The 13,535-nt window shown below is 40.8% G+C and overlaps 1 protein-coding gene across 2 annotated transcripts in view; it reads left to right on the top strand.

Annotated features, from left to right (window-relative positions):
• The window catches only part of dnajc5ga (DnaJ (Hsp40) homolog, subfamily C, member 5 gamma a), a 40,904-nt gene that overhangs the window by 6,317 nt on the left and 21,052 nt on the right, over window positions 1-13,535 (top strand). For both annotated transcript variants that reach the window (XM_072251416.1, XM_072251415.1), the window contains 3 exons: window positions 3,516-3,637; window positions 10,679-10,892; window positions 12,808-12,970. In XM_072251416.1, the coding sequence (XP_072107517.1) occupies window positions 3,528-3,637; window positions 10,679-10,892; window positions 12,808-12,970 (487 nt within the window). In that variant the 5' untranslated portion in view covers window positions 3,516-3,527. The remainder of the gene's footprint in view (window positions 1-3,515; window positions 3,638-10,678; window positions 10,893-12,807; window positions 12,971-13,535) is intronic.

Here is a 13,535-nt window from a genome sequence, read left to right as displayed (position 1 = left end):
ACCCTGGTAGAAATATTTGAATTGCCATTAGCCGCAAGAGAGGTACTAGAAAGCTGGAGGTTGACTAATGTTCAAAGTAAATTTATTATCAAACTACATATACAGTGGTGCTAGAAAATTTGTGAACCCTTTAGAACTTTCTTTTTCTGCATAAATATGACCTAAAATGTGATCAGATCTTCATGCAAGTCCTAAAACTAGATAAAGACAACCCATGTAAATGGAGAAGGTGGCAGCACGCCTGCGTGTGCACAGCCCTCCGGTGAAAAATGATGTCGTATCTGTTAAATAGGGGCCATGGACAATTCTGATTTGATGGAGAATGGACTTGAAAGCACAGAGAAATTTCTGAAACGCCGGTTTGCTGCTGTCGTTACTGTGTGGTCGGGAATCTTCCGGAGGGTAGGCCTCAAAATCCCCCCGACCTTGCCTGCTTTTGGCGACCGAGAAGGAGGTCGAATCATTCGGACAGAGATGGCGCTCAGTACTCTGTGTCAGAGAGTTGATCAGAGCTTGAAGTTTTCGGATGACTCAGAGTCGGATTGTGGTTGGCACGGCAGGGAGAGTTTTTCTTCCTTCTCTCGTCTGCGTGAGATGTGGGACATTTGAGAAACTTTGAACTTTACTGTGCTCATGGACTTCTTCATCAAGTTATGGTATTGTTGCACTGTTTGTAACTATATGTTATAATTTTGTGGTTTTGTCAGTTTTTTCAGTCTTGGTCTGTCCTGTGTTTTGTGATATCACACCGGAGGAAATAATGTATCATTTCTTAATGCATGCAGTACTAAATGACAATAAAAGAGGACTACATGTCTTCATAATCTAATCTAATTAAAAAAAAACACAAACATTATACTTGTTCATTTATTTGTTGGAAAAAAAGGGTCCAATATTACATGTATTTGTTGGAAAAAGTATGTAAACTTTTGCTTTCAGTAACTGGTGTGACCCTCCTTGTACAACAATAACTTCAACCAAATATTTCCAGTCCTGCATATCGGCTTGGAGGAATTTAAGGCCATTCCACCTTACAAAACTGCTTCAACTCTGGGATGTTGGTGGACTTCCTTGCTGAGTTAACAAATTTCACGATACATGCCGGTGATAATAAACCTGATTCTGAACTGCTTGTTTCAGGTCCTTCCACAACATTTCTAATGTCAGGACTTTGATTCAGCCATTCCAAAATGTGAAATTTCTTCTTCTTTAACCATTCTTTAGTAAAGTGACTTGTGCGTTTAGGGTCGTTGTCTTGGTGCATGACCCACTTTCTCATGAGCTTCATTTCACAGACGGATACCCTGACATTTTCCTGGACAATTTGCTGGTACAGGGAAGATGGGTGGTTTTAAAGAGGGGTTATAGAAGCCATTTTTGTCAAACTAGAAAATCCATCCCTGAACAGAAGGGGATAAAGTACGACACCACCCTTCAGCTACTTGTAATGTAGTCCTAACATCTCTACCCCGGTGTCTCCACAACAGTTCACACCTCCATTGATGTAAAGATCAGACTAATAAACCTCTCATCACTTTTACGACTCTGAATGACACTCATGCAATTGCTGTACCTTTAAATAACTCAGACTTTATAAGCTGGGAAACTACCCACCATGGATCAGAACGGATGAAGCCTCTCAGATGAGTGATGAAACACCTTCTGGACAACACAGCAAGTCCACTTGTCTTGATTTACTACTGCTCGATATGCAATGACCTGGATGACTGAGAACTTCAGACATTTAAATGAGCAAGTCAAATTGAGTGAAGTTATCCCCTTTGGTTCAAGAGCCTGATGGTTAAGAGGTGGCAATGTTGGGCTTTTAAGAGGAGCTACATAGACAAGCCAGGGAGCTAAAGCTGGTGAGCCTATAACACCAGTAATGAGAAAGTAACCAGAGGAGATTGAGGAACCAGAATCCTTGCAAGTGAAAAGACGAGGGTTGATTTGTCAGCATGACTTTGTGAATGAGAAATTCTCACAAAGTTGTTTTTATTTTAGAGAAGTGACCAAGAGGATTGGTGAGGACAGGGTGTTAGGTTGCAGGTAATGTTCTGCATGGTAGCCAGTTCTGAATAGTTAGATCAGATATGAGCTAACCAGTTGAATGCAGAATTGGCTTGATGGTTGTTTGTCATCCATATTAATTTGGATGAGAATGTAGCTGATGTGGTTGGTAAATTTCTGCATGACACAAATTGATGATACGGTGAACAGTGGAGATGGTTACCTGAGAACAGGATCCAGATCAACTGGGAAAGTGGGCCTATGAATGGCAGAAGGAATTTAACTTAAAGTGTCACATCTTGGAAAGGTAACCCTCAGCTGGACATGCATATTAAATGGCAGGGTTCTGGTGATAGGAGAGGGGGGTATAATTACACAATTCCCTAAAAGTGTGGCATAATGTAGGTGGACGGTGGTGAAAGAGTCTAGACAGCTTAAATTGTAAGGAGAGGCTGGAGAGGCTGAAAAGTCTGGGGCTATTTTCTCTGGAGTGTAGGAGGCCAAAGGGTGACATTACAGAGATATGAGGGGCATAGATGGTCCCCCCTCCGGCCCCAGGATAATAGAGGGCATGGATTTAGGGTGGGAGGGGAAAGATTTAAAGGAGACTTGAGGGCAAGCTTTTCACACAGAGTGGTGGGTATGTGAAACAAGCTGCCAAAAAAAAGTAAACAATTTTACAATGTTTATGGGATATTTAGACAGGTGGCTGGATAGGAAAGATTTAGAGTGATATGGAATAATTGTAGCAAAATGGGACTGGCTCAGGGAGGTGCCTTTGGCAGGCTTGCTTGTATATATACATGTTTTCTATGCTGTATAAATAATTTTTCCTCTAGCTTTCAAAAAATGCATATTGTGGGGAGTGGGTGAAGAGAACCAGTCCACTTCATTTTAAGCAAGCAAGTTTATTTGTATAGCACTTTTCAAACTCAGGGCAGTTCAAAGTGCTTTACACAGAAATCGAATATCAAATTTCAAACAATATATAAGAATAAAATCACAAATAGATATGATAAATTGAAGTTGCAGTGCAGGAGCTTCTAATTAAAAGCTACAGCAAAAAGGAAAGTACTAAGCCTTGATTTAAGAGCTTAAAGTTGGGGCAGACTTCAGATCCCCTGGAAAGTTTTCAGATACGTGGAGCATAGTAACTAAAAGCTCCTTCACTATATTTAGTTTTGACCCTGGGGACTGTAGCAGACCTGCCCCAGATGACCTGAGAACTTGGGAAGGTTCGTAATGCAGCAAGAGATCAGAGATGTATTTTGGCCCTAGACCGTTTAAATTTTATAAACCAGTAGCATTATTTTAAAATCAGTTCTCTGGACAGGAAGCCAGTGTAGCGATCTGAGAACTGGACTGATAGGTTCTACTTTCTTTATCTTAGTGAGGACTCTAGGAGGAGCGTTCTGAATGAGCTGCAGCTGTCTGAGGGATTTTTTTTACACAGATCAGTGAAAATGCCCTTACATTAGATTTAAAAACCTGTTCATTTCTTACAGCTACCTGCCAACATGTCTGCACCACGACTTCAGCGGTCGATGTCTCGAACAGGTGAAAGTTTGTATAAGGCATTGGGATTAGAGAAAGGAGCTACACCAGAGGAGATCAAAAAGGCATATAGGTATGAAATATTGTTAAATCTAATTTGAAATCTATTCATTCTTAATGTTCCAATAATTATGTAAAATTATTCTCTTGGAATAGTTCAGAATATTATCATTCAGAATTAAAAAAATATGAGCATGCTTTATGGCAGCTTCTAAAATGCCACCACTGATTCCAACCACTCCCTTTTGCATTTTTCTATGAAACCAGTGGAGATGTGACACTTGTTCTTCTATCTATTCCCTTTCTAGCAATCCAAACAGCCCTCCTACTTTCTCCAATCTTGTGTGCTACTTTTGCAGCTCAACAAGTGATTTCCCCTTCATTAGAGAAATCAAATGCTAATTGGGTGACTGCATTGCAGTTCATATACATTCATTCCACGCAGCTACAGTGTTTCTGTGCATTCTTCAAACTGCCCTTAATTCATAACTTTTCGTTTTTCCTCTCCAACTGCCCCCATCAACTGATCAATTTGGAGAAGGAAGTCTGAGAATTGGAGCGGGAGTGCGGCGGGAGCCATTTTGATTTTTGCTTCTCATCGGAGTTAAGAGAGGCGGGACTGCGCAGGCGTGTGACATCGGGCAGTGAAACGCGGAAGATTTAAAAGGTCAGAAATCCTGGTTCGGGTTTAATTTGGAGAAGGAAGTCTGAGAATCGGAGCGGGAGTGTGGCGGGAGCCATTTTGATTTTTTCTTTTCATCGGAGGTGAGAGGTGGGACCGCGCAGGCGTGTGACGGGTAGTGAAGCGCAGAAGATTTAAAAGGAACATAGCCTTATACAGCAGGCAGCGTTGGTTTGCGGGTAGCGAAGTGAGCCGGGAACAGGGTGAAGGCTTAAGGGCTTTGGCTGAAGCGGGCGAGGCAAAGTAGGTTTGGTTTTCAATTTTTCCTGTTATTTGAGGAAAGGGGGAAGTATGAGGGTGAGGGCAGCTTGTTGTTCTTGGTGTCGGATGTGGGAGGTCCTGGAGTCTCCTAGCCTCCTGGACGTCCACATCTGCGCTAGGTGTGCTGAGTTGCAGCTCCTAAGCGACCATATTAGGGAACTGGAGCTGCAGCTCGATGACCTTCATCTGGTCAGGGAGAGTGAGGAGTTGGTAGAGAGGAGTTACAGGCAGGTGGTCACACTGGGGCCACAGGAGGCAGACAAGTGGGTCACGGTTAGGAGGGGGAAAGGGAAGTGTCAGGTACTAGAGAGTACCCCGGTGGCTGTGCCCCTTGACAACAAGTACTTCTGTTTGAGTACTGTTGGGGGAGGGGGGGGCGGAGACAGCTTACCTGGGGGAAGCAACAGTGGCCGTGCCTACAGCATAGAGTCCAGCGCTGTAGCTCAGAAGGGTAGGGAAAGGAAGAGGGAAGAGGAGGGCAGTAGTAATAGGGGTCTTGATAGTTAGGGGGTCAGATAGGCGATTCTGTGGACGCAGTCAAGAGACCCGAATGGTAGTTTGCCTCCCTGGTGCCAGAGTCCGAGATGTTTCTGATCACATCCAAGATATCCAGAAGTGGGAGGGTGAGGAGCCAGAGGTCATGGTACATATAGGTACCAATGACATGGGTAGGAAAAGGGAAGAGGTCCTGAAAGGAGAATATAGGGAGTCAGGAAGGGAGTTGAGAAGAAGTAATCTCGGGATTACTGCCTGTTCCACGCGACCTTGAGAGTAGGAATGGAATGAGATGGAGGATAAATGCATGGCTGAGGGATTGGGGCAGGGGGCAGGGATTCAAGTTTCTGGATCATTGGGACCTCTTTTGGGGCAGGTGTGACCTGTACAAAAAGGACGGGTTGCACTTGAATCCTAGGGGGACCAATATCCTGGCAGAAAGATTTGCAAAGGCTACTGGGGAGACTTTAAACTAAAATGGTTGAGGGGGTGGAAATCAAATTGAAGAGACTAAGAGGGAGGAGGTTAGTTCACAAACAGAAAAAGCTAGTAGACAGTGTGTGAGGGAGGATTGGCCACTGACAGAGAAGGGGAGCGCTCAGACCGAAGATGTAGGGGAGAAGGAAGAAAAAGATAATAAATTGTTTGCACCTTTAGGGATAAACAGAGTAAGAGGTGGAGAGTTTCTTAAATACATTTATTTTAATGCTAGGAGCATTGTAAGAAAGGTGGATGAGCTTAGAGCATGGATTGATACCTGGAAATATGATGTTGTAGCTATTAGTGAAACATGGTTGCAGGAGGGGTGTCATTGGCAACTAAATATTCCTGGATATCGTTGCTTCAGGTGTGATAGAATTGGAGGGGCAAGAGGGGGAGGTGTTGCATTGCTTGTCAGAGAAAATATTACAGTGGTGCTTTGGCAGGATAGATTAGAGGGCTCATCTAGGGAGGCTATTTGGGTGGAATTGAGGAATGGGAAAGGTGCAGTAATGCTTATTGGGGTGTATTATAGACCACCTAATGGGGAGCGAGAATTGGAGGAGCAAATTTATAAGGAGATAGCGATATTTGTAGTAAGCACAAGGTTGTGATTGTGGGAGATTAATTTTCCATACATAGATGGGGAAGCACATTCTGTAAAAGGGCTGGATGGTTTGGAGTTTGTAAAATGTGTGCAGGATAGTTTTTTGCAGCAATACATAGAGGTACCAACTAGAGAAGGGGCAGTGTTAGATCTCCTGTTAGGGAATGAGATAAGTCAGGTGACGGGGGTATGTGTTGCAGAGCACTTCGGGTCCAGTGATCACAATGCCATTAGTTTCAATATAATTATGGAGAAGAATAGGACTGGACCCAGGGTTGAGATTTTTGATTAGAGAAAGGCTAACTTTGAGGAGATGTGAAAGGATTTAGGAGGAGTGGATTGGGACAATTTGTTTTATGGGAAGGATGTAATAGAGAAGTGGAGGTCATTTAAAGGTGAAATTTTGAGGGTACAGAATCTTTATGTTCCTGTTAGGTTGAAAGGAAAGGTTAGAAGTTTGAGAGAGCCATGGTTTGCAAGGGATATTGGAAACTTGGTTCTGAAAAAGAAAGAGATCTACAATAAATACAGGCAGCTTGGAGTAAATGAGGTGCTCGAGGAATATAAAGAATGTAAAAAGAATCTTAAAGAAATTAGAAAAGCTAAAAGAAGATATGAGGTTGCTTTGGCAAGTAAGGTGAAAATAAATCCCAAGGGTTTCTACAGTTATTAATAGCAAAAGGATAGTGAGGGATAAAGTTGGTCCCTAAGAGAATCAGAGTGGACAGCTATGTGTGGAGCCAAAAGAGATGGGGGAGATGTTGAGCAATTTCTTTTCTTCAGTATTCACTAAGGAGAAGGATATTGAATTGTGTAAGGTAAAGGAAACAAGAAGGGTAGTTATGGAAAGTATGACGATTAAAGAAGAGGAAGTACTGGCGCTTTTAAGGAATATAAAAGTGGATAGGTCTCCGGGTCCTGACAGGATATTCCCTAGGATCTTGAGGGAAGTTAGTGTAGAAATAGCAGGGGCTCTGACAGAAATATTTCAAATGTCATTAGAAGCAGGGATGGTGCAGGAGGATTGGCGTACTGCTCATGTTGTTCCATTGTTTAAAAAGGGTTCTAAAAGTAAACCTAGCAATTATTGGCCTGTAAGTTTGACGTCAGTGGTGGGTAAATTAATGGAAAGTATTCTTAGAGGTGGTATATATAATTATCTGGATAGACAGGGTCTGATTAGGAACAGTCAACATGGATTTGTGCGTGGAAGGTCATGTTTGACAAATCTTATTGAATTTTTTGAAGAGATTACTAGGACAATTGACGAGGGTAAAGGGGTGGATGTTGTCTATATGGATTTCAGTAAGGCCTTTGACGAGGTTCCACATGGAAGGTTAGTTAGGAAGGTTCAATCATTAGGTATTAATATTGAAGTAGTAAATGGATTCAACAGTGGCTGGATGGGAGATGCCAGAGAGTAGTGGTGGATAACTGTGTGTTAGGTTGGAGACCGGTGACTAGTGGTGTGCCTCAGGGATCTGTACTGGGTCCAATGTTGCTTGTCATATACATTAATGATCTGGATGATGGAGTGGTAAATTGGATTAGTAAGTATGCAGATGATACTAAGATAGGTGGTATTATGGAAAATGAAGTAGGTTTTCAAAGCTTGTAGAGAGATTTGGGCCAGTTAGAAGAATGGGCTGAAAGATGGGAGATGAAGTTTAATGCTGTTAAGTGTGAGGAGCTACATTTTGGTAGGACTAATCAAAATGGAACATGCATGGTAAATGGTAGGGCATTGAGGAATGCAGTATAACAGAGTGATCTAGGAGTAATGGTGCATAGTTCCCTGAAGGTGGAATCTCATATGGATAGAGTGGTGAAGAAAGCTTTTGGTATGCTGGCCTTTAAGACTGAGTTAGGTATGGCCCTTGTGGCTGAAAGGATCAGGGGGTATGGAGAGAAAGCAGGTACAGGGTTCTAAGTTGGATGATTAGCCATGATCATACTGAATGGCGGTGCAGGCTCGAAGAGCCGAATGACCTACTCCTGCACCTATTTTCTATGTTTCTATAAATCAGAGCATTGAGTACAGGAGTTGGGATATAGTGTTAAAATTGTAGAAGACATTGGTGAGGCCAAATTTGGAGTATTGTGTACAGTTCTGGTCACCAAATTATAGGAAAGATGTCAACAAAATAGAGAGTACAGAGAAGATTTACTAGAATGTTACCTGGGTTTCAGCACCTAAGTTACAGAGAAAGGTTGAACAAGTTAGGTCTTTATTCTTTGGAGCGTAGAAGGTTGAGGGGGGACTTAATAGAGGTATTTAAAATTAGGCGGGTAGATAGAGTTGATGTGGATAGGCTTTTTCCATTGAGAGTAGGGGAGATTCAAACAAGAGGACATGAGTTGAGATTAAGGGGCAAAAGTTTAGGGGGAACTTCTTTACTCAGAGAGTGGTAGCTTTGTGGAACGAGCTTCCAGTAGAAGTGGTAGAGGCAGGTTAGATTTTGTCATTTTAAAAAAAAATTGGATAGGTATATGGACAGGAAAGGAATGGAGAGTTGTGGGCTGAGTGCAGGTAGATCAGACTAGGTGAGAGTAAGCGTTCAGCACGGACTAGAAGGGCCGAGATGGCCTGTTTCCGTGCTGTAATTGTAATATGGTTATATGGGGTGAGCTTTACAACTTATCCCAAAGACAATCCTGGCCTTGCCATAAAAGAAAGGTTCCTCTTGTTTCTGTTCATTGTTCTTCCATATTCTTCGTTTAAAAATAACTAGTTTTCTTTCTTGGGTTTGATATATTGGAGGTGGTTCAAAGGAGGTTCACGAAAATGATTCTGGGATTGAAAGCCTTGTCATATAAGGAGCGTTGGATGTCTCTGGGGCTCTACTCACTGGAACTCAGAAGAATGAAGAAACCTATTGAATGTTGAAAGGCCTCTATAGAGTGGATGTGGAGTGGATGTTTCCAGTGGTGGGGGAGTCTATAAGACCAGAGGACACAGCCTTAAGATAGAGGGGCGTCCTTTTAGAACGGAGATAAAGAGGAATTTCTTTAGCTAGAGAGTGGTGAATCTGTGGAATTCATTGCCACAGACACCTGTGGAAACCAAATCTATATGTATATTTAAGGCGGAGGTTAATAGATTGTTGATTGGTCAGGGCATGGATACAGGAGGGAAGGCAGGAGGTTGGGGCTGATAAGGAAAATGGATCAGCTGTGATGAAATGGTAGAGCAGACTCAATGAGCCAAATGGCCTAAGTCTGCTCCAATATCTTATGGTCTTCATTCCACAAAAGCTGTCTGTCTGCTGAGTGTTTCAAGCAATTCCTTTTTTAGATTTCCAGCTTCTACAGTTTATGTTCAGATTTCACAACCCAATTGATCTCCTGGCTACTTTGTAAGCTGGTTTTACATACAGATTGCAGTCAAAGCAAGTGCACCAAACACTCTTCCTTCTATCCCCATATGTTTCTCTTTTACTCACATGCTTTCTTCCACTTTGGATATTTCTTTCACCGATTCTTCACTTTCACTTCATCCTTTGCTGAACGTACCCTGTACTTGTGTGGTATCCCCTTTCGTTTGCACATGTTACAGCTGTCTGTGGTGTTATTGAGCTCTTCTGTGTGCCACCTTCTATTCTTATCCCTCAAGCTCTGTCTCATTCCCAGATCCTTCTGTATCTGACTCTTCTGCTCTCATTTTGTCTGGTCTTGTCCTAGGCTGACTATTGTTGGCACACTGGGGATTTGTGCAATTTTCACAAGTACTGCAATGTGTTTAGAAACCCAGGTTTAATAGTTTCAGCCACTGGCAGGTATAGGACAGTCATTGCATCATTGCTTCTGTGACTGAACTGAGCTAGCTATTGCATGACAGGTTAAGAATCAAACGTCACATTCCAGCTTATTGCCATCTTGACATATTTACTGCTGTCTTACAAATGTAGAGAGATTGTCAGTACTACATGAGGAGATCTTTCAATGGATCAATGGAGGTGAAACCAGATTTCATGAAACAACAGGTACATGCTGCATGGTTGCTGCCTGTGCACTCAGCATCTGAAATATTTCTGTATCAGGCTGTGTAGAGCACCCAGTTCTGCAGTGATGGGAGTCCAGCAGTGTTTAACGTTGCACATAAAGCATGCTGCTACAGGAGTTTAGGCTGGGCATGCTAAATGAACTGCAGGTCACCTTGGTGTGCATTTCTACTTATAAGGATGTTTGTGCTGGCTGAGCACTGACATTGTGACGAGCAATATTTTTTAAGCTTCATTGAAACACCTCTGGAAAGGGCCAATAGTTCACTCAATAGTAGAATAACTGGTTTTGCAATTGCTGCAGTTAAATTTGCACACATTTGGGTAACTAATGAGATGTTTTTTAAGGTTTGCAGCATATGACAAAAGTTGAAATGGAAATCCAGAAACCACCTGTATTTTCTTGAAATCTTGTCTCTTCCTACTATGATAAAAACATTGTTAAAAATTAGCACTGGTGTTCCTGGTAATAGTTTAATTTGATTGAAGGAGATTAGTTTAATTTTAAATTTTTAATTAGCTCTAGATACAGCATTATTTGTACCCAGATTGTAGTTCTGAAGTTTGTTACTTTTGTTTTCCAATTAGAAAGCTTGCACTCAAGTATCATCCAGACAAAAATCCAGACAACCCTGATGCATCAGAAAAGTTTAAAGAAATAAACAATGCAAATGCAATTCTGAATGATGAAAATAAGAAACGCATCTACGATGAGTATGGCTCAATGGGACTATATGTGGCTGAACAGTTTGGAGAAGAGAGTGTCAAATACTACTTTCTGATGAACAAGTGTTGGTTTAAGGTAGGTTATGTTTAGTGGAAACTTAATCTATAGTGCTTATGGATTTTATTTCTCTTTACTTGAAGTCACCCAGTTTTTTTTCTTCCATCATTCCTTCCACTTCCTGACCCTCTGCTATGTTTCTAACTCTGATCTGGAAAGTTTCCACCCAATTTTAAGGGTATTCACTAGTTTTATACACCGATGGACACCTGTCCTTTGTGGTTTAGTGTCAGGCCTAGCTCAAGCTGATTTGCCTCTGCCTCTTAATGTGGATGGTGGTATAGTTATTACTGGCCTTTTTAATTATTGTCATTAGCTTTGAATTTACTGATTCCTATCTTATTTGCCATTTTCATCTTTCTCCATTGCTACACTTGCATTGCTCTTCCCTCCTCCTTTGACTTCAGGCTTTTACTTTTTCTGAAAATTAATAGTAGTTGTTGGAGCAGTAAGAGTGCAGGGAAAATAAAAGAAGAGCACTTTGGGAAGGGGCCAGAAGAGGGAGGAATAAGAATGGATTGAAGATGATATCTGACCTCCATTATCCATGACTCTTGACAAAATAGTAAATCCCCATCTTCCCAAGGGTAGTCATTGATCAACTTTGTTTCCAAAATCATTGCCTTCTAGATCATTACTGCTGAGTAAAATGTATTTACTTACATACTCCTCACATATTTTGTCCACCATTTTTGTCCACCTGCAGTCCTGGGTCTTTTAGGAACAGCTCTCCTCAATTTTATCACTGTAATCTATCAAATCTCCTCTCAGCACTGCTTCAAAGAGAACAACCCCAGCCTTTCCAGGCTAACCTAATAACTATGATCCCTCATTCCTGCAAATTCCATTAAGAGAGACCTGGAATTTGCAGAGTGAAACTCCTCTCATCCCCTCTCAGACAGTCACAAATATAGTGAGCTGAACTGAGTACAGCTCTTAAGTTGTGGTCTAACAAGTGATGTATGCTGAATCATGGAATGTAAGTGATAGGACCACCACTACTCTCGTTGTGCTCTCAGTCTGTATGATGTACGTTGTATTTTCTAAGGATGTTTTGTTTTGAAGAATGTAATGGGAATTGCGAGTTCTCAACTGTCTTGCCTATAGTTTCTACAATAATACCAAAAAGTTTAAGAAAATGTACAGTAGGATAGGTGTTAGCTAAAGATATTAGAGTTGATTAGAGTATAGAAAATGTGAAACGGATTGAGCTGAGTAGAGAAAATAGTCATCTTTTCAACATTCTAACAACATATTAATCTATAGTAAAGTATCATTTATCAACATGTATATATGTCTTTGGAAAAAGCAATCTGAACTTAAACTGCAGACACTGAAAATTTAAAACGAAAAGGAGGAAATGCTGCATTTAATCAGCAGATCAGCTCACATCTGTGACCTGAAAGATTGACTCAGCTTTACTCAGCAATGCACTCTAAACTGAGTACTTCCAGCTTTTTCTGCCTTGTGTATCAACTTTTTATAGAACATATCTTAAAACTTTTTAACTGTGAGTCTGTAAACAATGGCAAAAGTTTCTTTCTGGCTTGGATTTTCAAATGCTGCTAATACTATGAATTCTGGGTGCTGACAATTTCCTTTTTTGAAAGTTCAGTTTAAACATTCTATTTTCATACAAGCAATTTCATTTTGGTTATTTTTAGAAAAAATTGGAATGCTTCGATTAGCGTTCAACTGTAAACTTTACCATCTTAATTCAAATATGACCACCTTATGTGAATTTTAACTACATCTTGATATCTAATGACATGGCATGGACGATATTTGGTCTGAGAAGCTCACTGATTGCAGAAGATTTTGTGGGTTTAAAATAAGACTCTGGTAGTAATTTTTAAAGGCTGCTCTGTGCATATTCTTGCTTAATGAGTATAGAAAACTATTCCCTTGCATATTAATCTTCTTTACGTTGCAGGCTCTAGTTGTATTCTGTGGAGTCATCACTGGGTGCTGCTGTTGTTGTTGTTGCTGCTTTTGTTGTGGAAAATGCAAACCATCAGGAGAAATGGAAGATTATGATATTATAAATCCTGATGACTTGGAGGCACAGATTAAAGCAGAACACACTAGTGAAGATGGTAAGTCAATACAAATGGAATCTGTTTCAATTACCAGCCAAAATGTGTAAACTTTAATTTCACTAGTTGAGATTTATAGTGGAAAATACACTTTTGAAATTGAGTAAAAGGCTTTATTCAGAAGATTTTCCATCCTGTATAACTAAATTCTGAAATTGTCACTAAAATAGTTGCAGTTGTGCAGCTTTAGTCTTTGGAATGCTACAACAATGTGTTCTGCTTTGTTAATTGTGAACTGATTTTATTCTGAAGCTTGATGGAAGATTCAGTTTATTCATTTTGCATTTTCATGTGCTGGTGTGAAAAGTTGAAATGGTCAAGTTGTGTTTGACATTGCCATAAGTGAGCTGTAATTCATTTTACCAAGATTTTATGACAAAGTGAAAAAGATGTTGCAAAAATAGTTTGTTAAATTCTGCTCTGTGGTGTTGTATCAAATCATTGTGTGGAATCATCACTGCCTGTTGCTGCTTTTGCTGTGGAAAATGAAACTATCAGGAGAAATGGAAGATTGTTATTATAAATCCTGACTTGGAGGCACAGACTAAAGCAGAACACTCTAGTG

The sequence above is a fragment of the Mobula birostris genome, chromosome 2 (assembly GCF_030028105.1).
Source record: "Mobula birostris isolate sMobBir1 chromosome 2, sMobBir1.hap1, whole genome shotgun sequence".
In the NCBI taxonomy this organism is placed as follows: domain Eukaryota; kingdom Metazoa; phylum Chordata; class Chondrichthyes; order Myliobatiformes; family Myliobatidae; genus Mobula; species Mobula birostris.
Note: the sequence above shows the minus strand (reverse complement) of the source record. Positions and strands in the feature narration are given on the sequence as shown.